The following is an 18,882-nucleotide window of genomic DNA, read 5'->3' as shown; positions in this document are numbered from 1 at the left end:
ATGGCCAATCCTTGGAATCAGGCCCTTGCACACACCTTGCACACTTGCAATCTCTACTTCTTTGCTTCTCTCTCCCTTCACTGTATCGGGTGAAACCGTCTCCATAAGGCTGGCTCTTGTCTACTCCTGGAGCTAGAACCTAACTGGAGAAATATGACTGAATGTGACCAGAGAAATATACCCATCCAAGCTTAATGGTCTTGTTCTAAATTTACAGTTATTAAGAAGAGACTGCTCATTATTCCCTGCCAATCATATGGCATTCCCTTGATCCATGTGGCTCCCACTCTCTTAGGTGACCGCTGTGTAACTTCTTCCAGATCCTCAGAATCTTCATACCATCCTTCCTCTCAGCAATGACCAAGCCTCCTATTTCTCTAAGAAAATCTAAGTGTCATATCTTTTTTTTTCCATAGCCATTCCCTCTACATGTCGGTTAGATTGTTCTTTTAAAAATATGCCAGATCATTCTCTCTTCTGATCAAAGTCCTCTAATGGCTTTCAACTTCACAACTTCACAATAAAAGCTAAAGACTTTACAATGGCCTAAACTACTCTACACACATGAAAATCTTAAGACATCTTTGGCCTTCTCCACTTTTGCTCTCTGCACAGACTCTGACCCAGCCACTAATTTCCTTGATGCCCTTCAGATACGCCAGGTTTCTCCAGCCTTTGAGCTTTTCCTTGTTCTTTTCTGGTGACTCCTCTGTCTACAAAGTTCTCTCCCCAGCGAGAAACAGGGGTGACCCCCTCATTTCTCAGCTCTTCATTCAACTATTTCTTTGGTAAACTGCCTCTTTTACAAATGCAATCCCAGCATTTCTTCTCTTTTCCTGCTTTAATTTTGTCCTTGAGTTTTTAGATACCACCAGTGTTTTAATACAACCAGGTAGTAAGTAATACACGTATTGCTCTGTGTGTTGCCTGTTTCATCCCACAGAATGAAACCTCTACAAAGGCGAAGATTTGATTTCACTTTTTATTGTTTTTCCTTCTACTGATAAAACTATTTGGCACATACTAGGCACTCAAATACTTCTTGAGTGCATTAATATATTTAGCATAGTAGCTGGTATAGTATATACGCTCAATAAATAAGAGTTATTGTTATCAAATATAATATTAATAATGCATTGGGCAACATGGAATACATAAGAACATGGAAGCTCCAGGTTGCAGCGTTACAACTTTCAGATTCAGAAGAGGAGGATGAACTTAATACACATTAACATGGTAATAAAATAAGACGAACAAACAAGATCCCATGGGGAAGAATGTTAATAGTGGAAAGCTGTGGCAGGTGAGGGGCGAGTATCGGAATGAGCTAACATGGGGCAGGCTGAAGTCCTAAAAGCCAAGGAAGATATTAAAAGGAAGCATCCAGAGAAACAGAAGGAGAATCAAGAGAATGTGGTTTAATGGGTCAATGAAAGGTAGACATTTGTGAAGGCTGAGGTGGTTAACCGTGCCTAATACTTCAGAGCAAATAATACTAAGGAAAGGATGACATCATAAATGTTCAGCTACAAATCATAATTCAAACTGCAGGAAAATTTAATGATTGAAAATAAATGTTCAGAACCAACAGTGTCTACAAAAGCAATAAAAGAGTTGGCAAGATCAGTAGAAGATAAGACGTTCATTTAACACGTGCTCTTTACCTTTGATTCTTTTGAAGAAAGAAAGGAGGGAATAATAAAAAAATCCATCTCATGTTTGACCTTGTATGACCAGAGGCTGTGACAAAAGTGAGCCAAAGAAACAGTCCCTCCGCTCACTGAACTGAGCAGGCTTTTACCCAGATGGGTGGGTAATCGAATGACATCATCAATTTCTTCCTCAACTTAAAAAATCTAAAATCAAGGGTACAACTCAACCAATAAAATGACTGAATTTTTTAAACCGAATGAAAATATATAAAAATTTTACAAGTCCTTTCTCTTTAAGAGAATATTCCAAAAGAATAAAAATCATACCAAATTCAACTAAAAAGTCAAGTATTTTAATAAGGCTCTCATTATTTTTAATCAACCTTATTTACTACAGGATATCTAATAAATCATACATGAAGAAAGAAAATTTACAATAAGTTACTGCTATCCTCAGCAACATGCAGGTATTTTCCTTTGCTCCAAATTTGTAGATTGAGAAAATGAAGAGTTTTAAATATTTTTTTCACTAAAGGCATTTCAAATACAAACAATATTTTACAGATAATTACAAAATGAATCATAAGTGGGTGCGAACTGAGTAATTTGATTAATTTCTAAGTTGACCTTTAGAAAAGTATTTGTCTAGCATTTCTTAGTTGTTGTACTTTAATTCTATAAACCTGAAGTTCCAAGCTGCTTAAATTCCATGTTGTTTTTAAAAATGAGAACTGCGTTACGGATATAAAACAGTTTGCTTTGTAAGATAACTATTTCACTTTAGAAACAAATTGGATTTTTGAAATGTAAGATGAATATCATCTCTGAGTGCCTGCTTCTCTTTCTATCAAAATGTGTTCTTCTCAGGGTTACCTTACTTATGCATTTTTCACCTGTATATTTATTGAATCAAGTAATTATTTTGCAGGTCATTAAATTTATTCTCCACGAACAAAAAAAACCAAATGCACCTAATGGCAGTGCACAGCTTTCTTCAAGCTATGTGTCCTCTTTCTAAGTAGCCTCTGACTCAGAATGAGAGACCTCCACATTGCAGATGTATTATGTGCATCTCCAGCAAAATTGCCCATAAGAATAACTTCATTATTCTGGGAAGCTAGATCTATAAAACATGTAAAATGTGGAAGTGTTCTGCCTGTACAATTTCTGGTAAGTACCACATGGCTAAGTGATAAAACCTGAGTCAGCGTTAGTTAGAGCATACCTTACTAAGACGTTTATTGTGCCACGAAGGAAAAAGGAAATACAGTGGGCAGAGGGGTCCTGTCTGCAGTAATGAGGTATTTTACATCTCTAGAGTCCTGCCTCGATAGAAAATGATCTCTGGAAGCATCTAGTGGCAGCGTGCACCAGTTGGCCCTAGAAGCCCCAGTGATTGCAGAATGATGAGAAGGAGAAACTCACCAGCACCACTGGACAGATTGTTGTGGGTGGTAAAATATGGTCCTTCAAAGGTCCGCAGTCACATTCAGGTTTTAGATGAGAAGCACATTTGTTATGCAGCTATGAAAGGAGAAAGAGGACACTATCAGATGGGCAGGACAGCAGCAAGCACGAGGCCGACGACACTTCTACTGAGATAGAGCAGATACATTACAAGTATTCCAAGAACAAGCAAACAGCATCATAAAGGGATTCACAGTACACTTGCTCTGGTACAGTCTGCCTTTAGTAACTGTTTATCAATGCCCGTAGCCCAGCCTATGCATTTTCTAATTCTCAGAAGTGTTTGTATTAAAAATGCGCTTAGGTTTTCCACCCAAAAATCTGTTTTCTTTGACAAGCACACATTATGGTCTATTACAGCCCTTCTTTGGCTTATCTGTTAGTGTGATCTTGAAAACACTGTGCACTGCAGATGCTTTTTTTTTTTTGACCCTCCTGTTTTCTCAAAGTCATTCCAAAGTGCACAGCTCAGTATGGGGCATAATTGATCCCATCATTAGTTTTAACTTTGTAATTCAATATGTAAATGTAACCAGAGATTCATCTCAGTAGGAGCAGGATATAAATATAAGAAGATGATTACGATGAGAAAAATTTATCTTTATATTGTATTTATCAGCTCTACATTTAGCATAGAATCATATGACATGATATTCAGTTTCCAGCATGTATGGACCCAAACTGTTATTTTTATCAACCTTGGTGTTACAACATAGTGCATTAAATAGTGATTTTTTTTTTTAATTGAGTGATAGTTCTTGAAAGTATACAGAATTGCTAAAGTAGTAGTTGTTTCAAGGCATCTAGGGATTTCTCTGTCCTCTACTCCGTATCAATTTAATATGAAATACTCACACTTTAGGCAAATTATACATGCTAATAAAATAACACGCCTTGTTCAAAACTGAAAAGGAGTTGCTTCATTTTTCAGTTTTGAATCCAAAGGCATCCCATTTAAGTCATGGTTATATTAATTTCCACAACAGACCTACCTTCGTAACAGTTAATTAGCAACCACGCATAGGAGTCTAAGAAGTGTTGATCTACTGTTGGTGATGGTAGATCACCACCACTGAAGAGGTATTTCTGTTGTCCTTGAATCTGAAACGTCTATCATAGTAATGCCCTGTCTTGGAGTTAAGGCTACATGTACTGTAATTAATGCACATTAGGCCACATTACGTGAAATAAAAGTCCCTTTCCACATTCATCCATAATTAGCAGCCTGGCTTCTCAGTGGCACGTAAACTCCTTATAAATAGTGTTTTAATCTTATCAGGCACTGCGGCTCTTTCTCAAGAGGCAAAAGGTATTGAAGATAAAGAGGTAGTTGAAGCCACATGCAAAATAGAACCAAATTAAGGGACATCGTTTCACAAATGAACATGTATCATTTCCTCAAAATAAAATTAGTGGCCAGTTCCCATATATTATTAATTTATTGGACTTCTCAATTTTCTTAGAATAAATGTTAGTTTTAGACATATGGACTACCAAGCATTGTAGATTAAATTGGATCTTTCCCCAGTGGAAATCCTAACTCCTGGGACCTGCAAAGATGAACTAATTTAGAAATAAGATCTTTGTAGGTGTATTAAAGTTCAGATGAAGTTATACTGAATTAGGCTGGGCCCTAATCCAATGACTGGTTTCCTTACCAGAAGAGAAAATCTAGAAATAAAAAGACAGACCTGGAGGGGAGAAGGCCCAGTGACAGCAGAGGCAGAGATTTGGTGCTAGAACCTCAAACTGAGGAGCTCCAAGGATTGTTGGCCACCACCAGACACAAGAAGAAGCAAGGGAGGACTCCTCCTGACAGTGTTCAGAGGGAGCACGGCTCTGCTGCCATCTTGATCTCAGGTTTCTAGCCTCTAGAACTAAGCGAGAATAAATCTCCTTTCTCATTTTGTGGTATTTTGTTACCCACCCTAGGAAATGCATATACAGATCATTCTGAAAACTGAACCAAAATCAAACACAAACTGTGTGTGTTAAGGCTCTTTTGTCCTTTGGTGTCACAGAGAAAAAGCTTTGGCTTTTTGATTCTGTACAACTAGTTTAAAACTGACAATACAAGCCAGAAAGAAAGAGAAAATTCCATACGATATCAATCATATGTGGAATCTTAAAAAAAGAAAAAAAAAGAAAACAAAAGGACACTAATGAACTCATCCACAAAACAGAAAAAGACTTGCAGACATAGTAAACAGTCTTATGGTCACCAGGGGAAAGGGGGTCAGAAGGGATACATTTGGGAGTTTGAGATTTACAAATGTTAGCCACTATACATAAAAATAGATTTAAAAAAAAGTTTCTTCTATATAGTCCAGTAAACTATGTTCAATATCTTGTAATAAACTTTAATGAAAAAAATGTGAAAATGAATATATGTATATGCATGACTGGGACATTGTGCTGTAACCAGAAATTGACACATTGTAACTGATGGTACTTCAATAAGAAAATGATCTGAAAATTAAAAAATAAAGGACACAGGCTAATCAATCATAATGAAAAAAAAAAATGACAATGCAAGACTCTAAGAAGCCACCACAAAGAAAGAGATCCCAGATAAAAATTCAGTGTGTACCAAGCGAGAAAGCACTACATTTTCACTTTTGACTGTGGTTTGCAAAGCTTCACATGTGACTCTGAAGGACAGAGAGGCGGGGCATGCTGAACTGTTTTGCCTGCACTGATCACAGATACAGTCTGGGGGTCTCAGCCTCCTCTAGGCCTCCATTCCAGGTTTTTCTAACCATCTGAAACTGATAGGGTAAGGGATGGCTAACCTCTCGCTATCATCATTTGAGGGTTACCAGATATAAGAAAAGATAATAGAAATGAATTTAATGACAGCTTTTTGGCATTCAGGCTAGTTTTCCAGCCAAAAAGAAGGAATCGAGGACTCAGGTAGAATCACGCAGTTGATAAGCTGAACAGAATGTGTGTGCAAAGGGGTAACTCTTCATATTGCAGTTTGAGGGTTTCAGAGCCGAGCAAAAAAACCAGCATGGGATTTTCCAGTGGGATTGCCACATGGCCCATATCCCTGAGTTTCCTCTATGGAGCTGCAAGGCAGAGTGTTGCCGGAACATGAGCATGTAGCAAGGTCTACAAGAAGGTCAGTAACCATATCATCCTCAGTGAAACAGTGCAACACGCAGTGCAGGAAAATTATCCTCCCCAAGAAGGCTGTAAAATGTGCAAGGATACCTTGTACTCTTATTAAGTCTGGAATCTGGCAACTGCTAAACATATCTGGGTATCCATCGACATCATGACATCATTAGTAGCCAGGTGCATCAAAGCTGAGGACACCATGTTGGAAAATAGTAGTCATTCCACAATTTGTATAGCAGGTGTAGTTTATTCTCAGAGACAAACTTGAGGACAAAATACAAAATGTGAAAGCCAATGAGAAAATGCTTATGGTTCCCAGGACTACTTATCAAGATTAAAAGTGAACATCATGTTGGCTATGAAACTAAAACTTCTGTTAAAAAGCAGTCTATTTAAAAAGATAGCAAATGTCAACAAAAGAAAAACCATGTAATAGAATTTAAAACCACTGCCCCACAAAACTCTCTTATGTTACTGGTAATGTTGTGTTTCCTGATCAGGTGCTGGATACATGGGGTGTTCATTTGTGAAAAATTTATTGAGCTCTACCCTTAGGAAACTTACACTTTTTCTGCATGTATGTTATTTTCAACAAAACTGTAAAAAGGAAAAAAAAAAAAGGAACATAATCAGCAATTTTAAAAAGTTGCTTAAACTTGTCACTATGATATTTTACAAAAAAAAAAAAAGACCTAGCTGAGTCTTTCTCAGTGTCAGTAAGATACTGAAGTCCAACAATTGTCTTGAAGAGAAATAAGCTAGAATATTAATGAATTCTGTCTCTTAAATAAAATGGCCAAGGGAGTCCAGAGAAAAGAAATCAATTGTTCCCTTTTGAAAAATATTTTTATTTTTGTTTAGTTATTTTTGCATTTTTAAAGACTAAGGCATAGAAATCCTGAGGTCATTATTTTATTATACGTTCAGAAACTTCCATTCATGTTAAGGAAATCAGTCCCATATCGAGGAAATTCATAAAATATGAACCAGCTATTCCTAGAAGTGAATTAAACACTTGGAAATAATTCCAGAGTTTATGACAATTTCCAAGCACCTAATTTAGAGCCAGATCTATGTTTACTGGAAAAAGCTGTCTCAATTGAGGAAGAAAAAGAAAATGTGTGAATGTGTGTGTGTGCATGTATGTGTGTGTGCGTGCGCTTATGGGATGGAGTTGAGAAGAGTGAGGTTATGTACTGAAAAGAAGGCAGTGGGATCTAACAGGTCAAAGGAGGAAAAATAGACAATAAATTTTCATGGGAATTTGGAGGAATAAAGAGAAAAAAGTCATTTTTCTGAAGAAAAATGAAGACCTGATTTAGAGAAATATTAGTCAATTTATAAATTCTTTTGTCTCTAACATTTTGCTATTTCAGGTGCTGTCAATGCTGGCACTTGCTGAAGCATAAACCTTTCTTTTGCAAAGGCATTGGAAACCTTTGAACATCATTGTTAGGAGCTTATGATTTTAATTAAAGTAGTAGTCCTACATGATACCAAAAGTAAATAATTCACAGCCATCATACAGGCTTTCTTTTGCCAAACTCAACTGAAACACGTCACCTTCCTATCCTGGAGGGTCCTGCCTGACCAGGGACATTTTACCACAACTAGGAACAAATGATAACATGTTTTAAATGGAACATCAAGAAAACACGTTCATGGCAGAAATGAGCAGGTACAAACAGTGGGATCTTAAGGATCAGGGAATGTAAGCGAGTGGAGAAAGAGAGAACCAATGAAGATACCCAGGCCTGCTGACCGAATGATAAAACACAGCAAAGTGGCTGCCTAAATGTTAGAAGACAGTTTACATTGCTCTTACTTAGAATTTTTCTATTTTTCTTTTTTTTTTTAATTGATGTATAATCAGTTTGTGTTACAATGTTGTTGTGTCAGGTTCTGGTGTACAGCATAACAGTTCAGTCATATATACATACACACATACACACATACACAATACATACATATGTACCTATGCTCATTTTTATATTCTTTTTCATTGTAGGTCTCTATAAGATATTGAATATGGTTCCCTGTGCTATAAAGTATATAAACTTGCTGTTTATCTATTTTATATACAGTAGTTAGTATCTGCAAGTCTCAAACTCCCACTTTATCCCTTGGGTTTTCTGGTTTTTTCAAACGGCTAGATTTGCAAAAGGAGATAAAACTCAGTTCTAAGAGCCTAACTTTATATCTACAAGATGGCAAAACAGTGCAAAATCAAGAAGCCAGAAATACTGACGGAATAGGGGTGTTGACTTTGTTTTAATCTTTAAGTATTCATCTATGCTTGTAAATCTGACGCAGATCTGAGTATCACAGAATGATTAAAAACAATTTAAATCATGCACTTAAAATTCACTATTGAGCAGGAAGAATAGTATATCAGTCATTCAGGTGAAATTATTGAGGACCGCCTCTAAACTCAACACTCAATCAAGAATTTAGGAAAAAATGTGTACACTGGACTCGGAGCTGAATGAGAACATCATCTAGCAGTGTAGACCATGTGAGCATGTAGACAGGACACTGCTGGACAGCATTCCCGTCCTTCCTTTGGTGTGGAATACAGAAGAGAAAGTATTCCGAAAAAGGAAGTATTAGTGTCAAGGAAAATTTCAAGGAAGATATGGAACTTAATTTGGTTCTTGAGGTGTAGTTAGAATTTAAGGTGGGTGCACTCACGGCACTAAGAAGGAGTAAAACAACAGGAAAGAAGCATGACTGTCCCAGCGGCCGGCCAAGAGATGCACACTGCTGCAGCGGGGGCTGGGCACAGAGGGGGGTGTTACACGTGTCGTGTGCTCAGGTTTGGGTCTGGTACTTGGGGAACTGAAAACTAGACTGAGGTAGGAAGCAGCGAAGGCTGCATTTATCACCACAGAACTATTACAGGTTGCTGAAGGTGGCATATGATAACAAACTAGTATTTTCAGAAGATGACTCTGGAGGTGGGTTACAGCCTGCGTTATAGGAAAAGTACCTTCTGTCAGGGACATGAGCCAAGAGCTCTGCCTCTAATCTAGTTAAGAGGTGCTAAGAGCTTGCACTTGGGCTGTGAATGGTGAAGACAAAAACTCAAATCTGAGGGAGATATTTTAAGGAGGAAATTTAAAGGCTCAGTGGTAGATTGAATATGTGAGATGAAGGTGAAAGACAAGGATGAAAGAAATTGATTTCGAACTCTAGTTCCAATGACTGCGAGCCATGCAAAGCATGCATTCCATGTCTGATAGAAAAGAGAGGGTGGGAAGAGCTGTTCTTTGTGAATATAAATCAATCAGCTCCGTCTAGGATTCAGTGATATGTAGGACCACACGGTTCTGGATGCTTTTAGAACACCCAGGCGCTATTCTTAGATGAGGCAACTACAGATCATTCCAGAATTGAGAGAGGGATGGCACGAGCGATATTCATGAGTGCCCTCTGTGAGCCAGGGGTGTGGTTTTGTGCCCCCACATGACATTTTACCTAGCCTTCACTATAGTAATAAATGTCAGTGACTGAGCACTGTTACGTATGAGGTCCTGCACTAAACATATCTAGACAGATTTTTTAAATTAATTCTTATAACAATCCTACAAGATAGGTAACATTAAGCCCATTCTACAAATGAGGAAACTGGCCAACACTTTTTACATACCGGGCCAATGAATGCACAGCTACCAGACTAGTTGTTGGACAGAGACATTCTTAAGAATCTGCTCATTCTTGGCGGGGAGGGTATAGCTCATTGGTAGAGGGCATGCTTAGCTTTCACAAGGTCCTGGGTTCAATACCCATTGCCTCCTTTTAAAAAAAAAAAATCTAATCAATCTAACTTATCAGACTCAAGCCATTTCCAGAAGTCACACGTATAAAGGAAGTGATGGCATTTGGGAAACCAGTGAAATAAAGCCAGCTTGCATTCTCTTTGTTTCTCTCTGCAACCTGTTCCTCGTGGACTCTGTTCAGATGGGCTTTCCTAAAGCCCAGCACTGATGGTGCCGCAGATTCCATCACCTTCACTTCTGCTAGCTTTTTGCTATATTAATAGCACTTTCCAAGAAGCATAAAGACATAAGAAAGTAGAGTCAGTCTGTTTAAAGGCAACCAGTAGTGTAGGGGAGTGTCAGTCAAGAGTAGGACAACTTTATACTAAAATTTTCATACAATGGTTCAAGAAGAAAGTAGAGATTATACCAAATATGCAACTGTTCTGAGGGAAATATATTGTTTAACCCAGACACACAATCAGTACATCTATAAGTGAATTCTTATAGCTGCTCAGCGTTAACAATCCCAGAGTGCACAGAGGCTGAGGTTACTTTTGAGAAGGCTACATATGTTTTTTTCTGGATACATAGGGACTTTTTGAAAGATTTCAAGTCTTGTTCCATGAACCCAACACCTAGAGGACCCCTGGAGATGACGGTTTACAGCTAAAAGGTGGAAGTCAGCCAGCAGCTGGGAGAGCGGAGCGAGAGGGCAGCCACTTTCCCCCGATCTGCTCCCTGGTGAGTCTGCGTCTTGAGCAGAACTTGGGACTTAAAGGCATTTGCCGTTTATATTGTGCTTTGCCATGGTGACAAATAGAGTCATCTTCGTGTATACATTTACCCTTTGCTAGGAATAAGATTTTAGTGGCATGTGGTCTGAACTGAATTGGACGTGAAATCCTTGGATTTCAAAAAGCATAGTTTATTCAGAGGCGGCACCTTCCATCCTATAAAAGGAAGGGCCTAATTTCCTACAACTCTCGGGTCAAGGATCAAGACCAAATAGAAATGTGTCACTGAAGAGTGCTTGGGCTAGAAATGCAGATTTTGGAGTCACAATGAGAGGAACTGCTAAAACAAAAGAAAGAAAACAAGAAAAACAAAATGAAATATAAGGCAAGAAAAACATTTCAAGATGTTCCGAGTATCAGTATGAGTCCATCAGCAATGGTAACTTTGAGGAGAATGATTCCCATAGAATGAAAAGGGCAGAAGGCATACTCCATAGAGCTCAAATGGGGAAAGGAGGAGAGGAGTCCAAGAAAGTTCTAGAATCTCTAAAAGCTATTGTATTAGGAAGGCAGAAATGTATATTTTAGACTCTTCAAACACTAAATACTAAATTGTCTTTTTTTCAAGAAATGAAAAAGGAAAGAAAAATAACAAATCTAAACATTACATTTGAAATATATGAAGGATGAGGAAATAACCTGAAAATCAAGAGATAATTTTGATATTCTCTAATTTCACTTTATGTTAAAGTAAAGATATAAGAAATGAAAGATGCACTTTGTGGGGAAAGTAAGAGGAAAAGGCTCCTACAAGATCTGAAACAAAAACTAAATTTTTATAAATGTTTAGCAAGAAAAAAAGAAAACTAATACTTTTTAACATGCACAAATTTCTTACAAAATGAAATAGTTGTGGCCTTCTTAAAACTGAGAACTCAATATGTTTAGGTAGTTCATATGTGTAATTTAAATCATTGTTAGACATTTTATTATAATAACCAAACACTTCAAAAAATAAAACTGTCTTTCATAATTGAGGAAATTTCAAGTGTAAATATAATTTAACCGAGGAATAGCTGAAAATGATTGAAGAAAATGTGTTCATTTAAAAAAAGTACTTAATTGTACTTTTCAAATGCAAGTCACAGTTTGTTTTTCTCATTATCCTCTGTGTGTGTGTGTGTGTGTGTGTAAAGAAAGTTTTTTAAACGGTGTGTGTGCTGGGAGGGGTACTGAGGGGCACTACAGAGAAACTTATTTGCTTCACTCAAACAGTGCTCCCTACTGCTTCATTCTCACAAAAGCAAGAACAATTTGTCCTAGTAACAAGATGAGTCATACAGGAGTTGTAAAAAGAAAGCAAAACCAAAAGGGGAAAAAAATTCAGCCCTTTAAAGGTTTTTGTATAAAAATGTAAAAAAAAATAGCTATTCTTGAAAATGTGTATTCTAATTAAGTTCCAGAAATAAAACATGAAACATTAGAGGTACCATCTAACAACTGCATTTATTCCAGAAGTTATCTGAAGCACCTGTGACAATCATGTGAGCCAGGTGGGATGCTAAAGTCACCCAGGGAAGGCCAAGTGATCTCTTCTTTCAGGACTGTCAATGCCATGAGTAAGTAGAGTTTACGTCCATACCTCTCATGCCTCACTTTACGATTTAACTAAAGGAGCAAGGCAACAACATGTGGTGAGGAAGAGTAAAGTGAGTTTTCAGGAAGCCTCAAGAATTGAAATATGGACCCTCTTGCATCTCTGCCTAGCCACGTGGTCACCGACGATGTGTTTAGATTTCCTTGCTCTTAGTATCTTCACTATACAATTAAGTCTTTGGATCACATTATTCCTTTTTTTCCCCCTCTTTAAGCTCAGAGATTCTGTGATCAAAATAAATTTACAACACGTGCAATAGAAAACTCTACCGAAATAGTGCTGCGGGGCGGAGGGGCAGCTGAGCCCTCCCCAGGCACCACTACAGTCACGGAGTCGGCCTGCCTCCCCGGCAAGTCCCAGAACGCCACAGCGCCCGGTCTGAAAGCCTCCCCGCGGTGCAATAATCTCTGAGGCTGTCACCAGCTCTAAAACTCCGGATTCTACGAGGACAAATCTGGACTCTGACCCTTATCCCATTGGCAGCCACAGATGAGAGAAGAAGCCTCCGTGATTCCGTGCTAGCCTGGACTCAGTCTAGAATTCAGGCCGCCCTTCTGCGCTGGGGCTCTCGGAGAACACGGGTTACGCTGCCTTCACTGCGCATGAAGGCCGGAGGTGTCTCCTCCGCCGTTACTCACTGTGATCTGACACCACACGCAGTGCAGTCCTGTCAGGCCCTGGTAACACTTCACCGTTTTGTGGCACTTGTCACACTTGGTCGGGCAGTTGCCTTCAACCCAGTAATGATGCATCACCTAGAACAGGACAAGAGCGCCACGGTCAGAGGGGACGTCCGTCCACACCCCCCTCAGAGCGCAAGCATGCCGCACACTTACGTCCGTGTTCTTCTTGGACTTCACGTAAGTCTTGATGCAAGAAGGAGGCGCTCTGGCCACGCAGCGCTCGTGCACCGTGTACTTGCAAACTGAAAGGAAACAGGTACACAAGTTGCGAGCTAATCCCGGTCCTGACTGCAGTTTTACAGAGAAAGGATGACGTTAACAGAAGCTCATCTTGTCTCCACTGGTCCCTAATCAATCCCATCAGCCACATCAAGGGAAAGTCCAGGTCGACTGTTTGGACCGTGGAATACAAAAGCCAATTAGCACAGGAAATATTATGCATGTGAAAAACCAAGGCTCCTCTGTCACGGCAGAGCAGGAAGTGCTTGATTAAATCAGGCCCCACTCAAATTTTTCGCAATAATTCCCAGATGACAAAAATATTAAAGACAAATTGATGACTGCCAAATGGCTGGGTGTCATTTGCTAGAAGGAAGAGATCTATGTCTTACAAAGTATAGGCATGAGAGCAGCTGGCAGTCATGGGAATAAAAGCCCACGAGCTTATGCAATTTTGTCTATTGATTTATCTAAACCTTAAATGGCTGATTAGTCTATTTTCAGAGAATAGATTTGATCATACATGCCAGGCGTTCAGTACAAGTCCATTCCATCTTGTCATCATGTTTGTCCAAAAGGAACAACCTTTCCTGGGCAGCATATGAGATATATATACGTAAATTTTTATATGTATGTGCAAATATGTATATATACACATATACGAACATAGGCATTTGTGTATATATGTATATACATACACAGATACATATATATTAAAAATGACATAAAGCCAATACACACACTTTAAAGCATCTTCAAATTATTTCATGGGTTAATTCTGAATATAACTTAGGGTCATATACAGATGTTCTTTAATAAAATGCTGATTCGAAACAAAAGAGTTCTAAATGCACTAAGAATAAAAATAAACAAAAAACAATATACACAAGATCTTATGGTAGCTCACAGAGAAAAAAAATGTAACAACGAATATATATATGTTCATGTATAACTGAAAAATTGTGCTCTACACTGGAATTTGACACAACATTGTAAAGTGATTATAAATCAATAAAAAATGTTATATTGTTGTTAAAAAAAAACCAGGTAGCTCTCCCAATCAAACAAAAATTAGTCACTGCATGAAATTAGAATAAAAAATACCAAATCCACATGATATTTATACAGTAAAACTCTTCCCAAATAGCCACATCTGTGATTTCCTTTGGCAACACTGAGGAAGAAAGGTACTTTCTTTTCTCTTCCATATTGGCAATAACGTTGAATGCATCTACGCTACCTCAGTCAGTTAAATTTGTGAGCATAATTCTCATTCTGTATGACACCACTCAACATTATTAGAGAGTTATCATTTTGTTTCATAAGCTCCCATCAACAGAATGTACCATGAATTTTTTTCCCTTAAAAATAATAAAACTTTAAAAATAAGTTACTTCCTTTGTACATGGAGAATGTTCTCGTGTAACTAGCCTTTTAAATGTGGCCACCAGAAACTGCCCTCTGAAGTCACACAAGGAAACTACATAGAACTTTATTAAAATCCTTAAACACTTAAGAAATCACTTACAAGTGGCACTAAAACATGATTTTTGATGTCAAGTGGTGTATCTGAGAGAAAGATAACTCTCAAATATGTTATCAGAGGAGCTGCTAGCTAAAACTAACATCTCAAAGGTACATATCACATGGAAGCCATGTAAGAAATTAGGTGTAATATAAATGCACAGAAATAGGATGTGTCTAATAAACTCGCCAGTTTCAGTAACTCCATACACTGGAGAAAAGGGAGTGGATGGACAAATTGCTGGACAAAAGAGAATGTCACACTTCGGTGAGAAGGACTCAGTATTTCCTCTGTTTTAACAGGGATATCAAGGGATTTAAAAGTTCCTTAGGCTGACGTGCTGTTTATTTAAAAAAGCTTAGGTGACTTTTATAAACTGTTACATACACTATCAGACAATTGTAATGGGCAGTTCTCAACAGAATAAAATAAAAATTGAAAAAATGCATGTACTGAAATGAAAATAATGGCCACAATTCATGAACTGGCAATGCTCTGGGTTCCAATATCCATTAACCATCTGTGAAGAGTTTTGTCCTGATAGCATTAAACATCACATGCCTGAGGTATAAGACTAGCTTCTATTCCTGTGATTTCTTAACATGAATGTAAACTGATAAATCAATACTTATTTCTAAAAGACTTAAAGGGATTGGCTCATTATAGGAAGACAATGTGAATTAAGAGATTAACTTAGAGGAAAAAAGGACAAAAAAAAAAAAAGTAAGCTAGAAATACAAGAGACCAGAGGCTATCTTCATAATGATCCCAGAAGAAATGGGAATTATAAATAAATTAAACTACAGTGGGACAAAACTGGCTAATGAACTGGAAAATGTCCGTACTTCTTTGTCAAAGAGAGAGTTTCCCAAAACTGAAGAAAGTTCAAACTACTCTGATCTAAACCTTCAGAGACATACTGCAGTGGGAAACATAAATCTTAAGTTCAGGAAGGGTCAGGATTATGTCTTAAGTCCATGTACAAACAGGGCGATTCCATGAGATCACCCTCTCCACACCGGAGAGGATGATGTCCGGGCAAAGCAAACATACTCACAGGAGCAGCAGAGGCCCTGCTTCCCCACGCCGATCAGCATGTTCAGGCAAAGGTTGCAGTAGGCGGGTTTGTTAAAGTGCTTGAGTCGCCACACATGCTGGCCGTCATCCTTCACGTTCTGCACGGGCCGTTTAAGAGAAACAGATTTCACTTAATGAAATAAACAGTGGGCTAGGGAAGTGCCAACAAAATTCAGAGCTGGACTGAAGCATTTGAAGACAATCTGTTATTTCATCCCTGACTTTCTCCAAGATCGCCACGGAGTCTAGAAAAACACATGTGCTCTGGTGGAACGCGATCCTGCTAACAGATCTCGGGTGCTATGGCAACCCACAAATTCTTGCCTAATGTCAGCAGTTCAACAGCATGCCCCAAACCATCACCGTGACCGGCCACGCTGAGGACTCACAAGAACAGAGATGTGCCTGCCTCACCTTGGTATACCTTACCTTCCGCATGATCCCATAAACAAATACATGAATAAAGAAAGAGGAAATACTCTTCAGTGGAAGATTTTGAGAAAGGAAAACCTGGATAGAATATTAACCCTTGCTTAATTGCAGAAATATGCAAATTTCATATGGTGGTTAGATCTTAGAAGGAGGCAGAGGGATGGGATGGGAAAATAACACCTAAAGGTAAGTCACTGGTGCTAGTCTAAGTAAGGCTTCAGTGGAGGGATTCCTTATATGTTATGATTTATGTCAGTATATTTTGTATGTCTCATATAGCAAATTTTTAAAAATAAACTTTTTGAAGTGTCAAATTACATTATCATTTTGTTTGCTCCTCCTTTGCAAAATACTTTAATCTTATAAAAAGATGGAAACAATATTAAAATTCTATTATTGTGCTTATTTATAACAATCATTCTAGTTATTTGCCACAATAAAACCTTGGGTTTAATTAATTCACATTCTAACAAAACAACTGTAATTATTACTTATTCTTCTAAGTAAAATCCTACATAACATCCTAATAGCTACTCCGCAGCAGGCACTTACTTCCATCTGCATTGTTCAACATTGAAGTAAAATGAAATAATATGATGCTTTTGAATCTCGTGAATCCCTTACAAGGAGGTCAAGATAATAAATGAAGTTATTATATATCATTACTTTTGTTATCATCGTTTTCTGTATTAACATGTAGTCCTTGTACATCACTCACCAAATTATATCAAACTCAGATTAATTTCAGACATCATTTATTTGTATTGTATAGAAACCATTACTGGCCAGAGTTTTTCAGGTTATACAAGTTGCCATATTTCTTAGAACACAATGACCTAATTAATTTTTTGAGCACCTATTATGTGCTGGGGAGCTAACACAAATTCTGGGGTACAGGGGCAAGATAAACATGTCCAGATCATCTTGTTTCTCTTGATAATAAAATAGTAGTAATAATACTTCCTAACCACATTTTCCTACTCCCAGTCAAGAGATAAAACCACCGGATCTAAAGCGCCCAATTAAATCCATAGTAACTAAATCTTACATTAGAACCAGAAATGTCAAATTTGCATCATAATATGAAACATTAATGAAAATGCTTCCTGGGAGATCATTCTCCCTGGGTCTCTTGAATTTCTGCACATTTTGTAAGCAGAAGAGCTGTCTTTTTTTTCCAGGCTATCTTTTCAAAGATGTCTGAATTACACAGAGCCTTGAACAATAGAGATGTGTCTCCCTCCAGAGGAGAGGATGGGTTTGCTTACTGTCTATATCATAAAAAGAATCTCTCCTTTTGAACCAAAGGTTAGGCAGGTTTGTCTACTGCATATTATAAAAGGTTTAGTTTCCCCAAGCCAGGGGTTCCGAAACCTGACGCTGTGCACAGCCATTACTTGGGTCCCTCTCCATCGCCCCTAAGAGACTTCATGGGCCAGGAGCCCCGGCTCAGATGTGACGCGACTACCACTTCTTTGCTGTGAGTAAACAAGTCTTTGCTGCTGACCCAGGTGCTCATGTCCTCTGCCGGCGGCTATGAACCTGTGGCATGCCAGCCTGTCCACCTGCCGGTACAGTACCTCTCAGCCCCTTCACGGCTCTTGATAATGTTCAGCTTCATTTTTCTGAAAAAGGACTAACAAGTTCTCAACTAAATCCCTTACACAGAACGTGCTGTGGGGAGGCTGTCCGAAGACATTGGTGTTGCAATTTTTTTTTCAAAACTTAAGACATAGGTTTTCTAGTAGTTTCTGAAGCCAGTTCCAGTTTAGCTGAGTCGTAAGATTTCTAATATCTTTATTATGTGAATGGCATACTTTATACATTTGTTTAATTTTGCTGTATTTCCCAAACTGTCTAGATTTTTAAATTTCTATTCATTCATGCAAGAAAAAGGCACCCTGATGTTAAAAGTTTAGGTAAGGAGGTTCACTCTTTAAAAATACACTGCAAGTTAGCTTTAAGCATTGTTTAATTAATTTAATTTTTTAGTGTTGACGTGTAAGAGAAAAAAGAAAATTTAATTTTCATGTGGATGACTGTTCTCCTAATCCTTGTCATTTTATTTTTAACTGAGTGTCCATTACATGTGAATAAGCCCCATCCTGTGGAAGAGCACATATGGACTAAGTTAGCTGGCATTTTCCTTATCAAAAGATAAACAAGTCTGAACGTGGGTGTTCTGTCAATCAGAACACTTAGCCATGTTACAGGCTGCCACTGATGTACAAATCCATTACCCAGACAGAAAATGCTTTACCAAAAAAACAAATTAAATCGCTTTATAGCTCTTAGCCGGATACATCGCCAAAATATGCAAAGGATGAAATATGTATGTGACTTCAAGAAATTGAAACCAGGAGCCAACTATTTCTCAGCAGTGCAAATTACACTCCGACGCGCTGTAGTCTCATGTCCTGTCTTGTTTGTCTTATTTAGATGGCAAAGTTAGTGGGGAGGGGGAGAATCTGCCCCTCACAATATTCTATCAGCCAGTAGAACATAGTCCTATTAGTACTTCTATCACAAATAAATATTTATTGTCATAGAAG

The 18,882-nt window shown here is 38.1% G+C and overlaps 1 protein-coding gene across 1 annotated transcript in view; it reads right to left on the bottom strand.

Annotated features, from left to right (window-relative positions):
* Positions 1 to 18,882, bottom strand: part of DGKB (diacylglycerol kinase beta) — a 586,586-nt gene that overhangs the window by 396,036 nt on the left and 171,668 nt on the right. Inside the window, exons 10-13 of the mRNA XM_072964909.1 lie at positions 15,879 to 15,996; positions 13,231 to 13,319; positions 13,033 to 13,149; positions 3,078 to 3,176 (exon numbers count right to left, since the gene is read on the bottom strand). Of these exons, the coding sequence (XP_072821010.1) occupies positions 3,078 to 3,176; positions 13,033 to 13,149; positions 13,231 to 13,319; positions 15,879 to 15,996 (423 nt within the window). The remainder of the gene's footprint in view (positions 1 to 3,077; positions 3,177 to 13,032; positions 13,150 to 13,230; positions 13,320 to 15,878; positions 15,997 to 18,882) is intronic.

Source organism: Vicugna pacos, chromosome 7, assembly GCF_048564905.1.
Source record: "Vicugna pacos chromosome 7, VicPac4, whole genome shotgun sequence".
In the NCBI taxonomy this organism is placed as follows: Eukaryota; Metazoa; Chordata; class Mammalia; order Artiodactyla; family Camelidae; genus Vicugna; species Vicugna pacos.
This window is presented reverse-complemented; position numbering and strand designations above follow the sequence as displayed.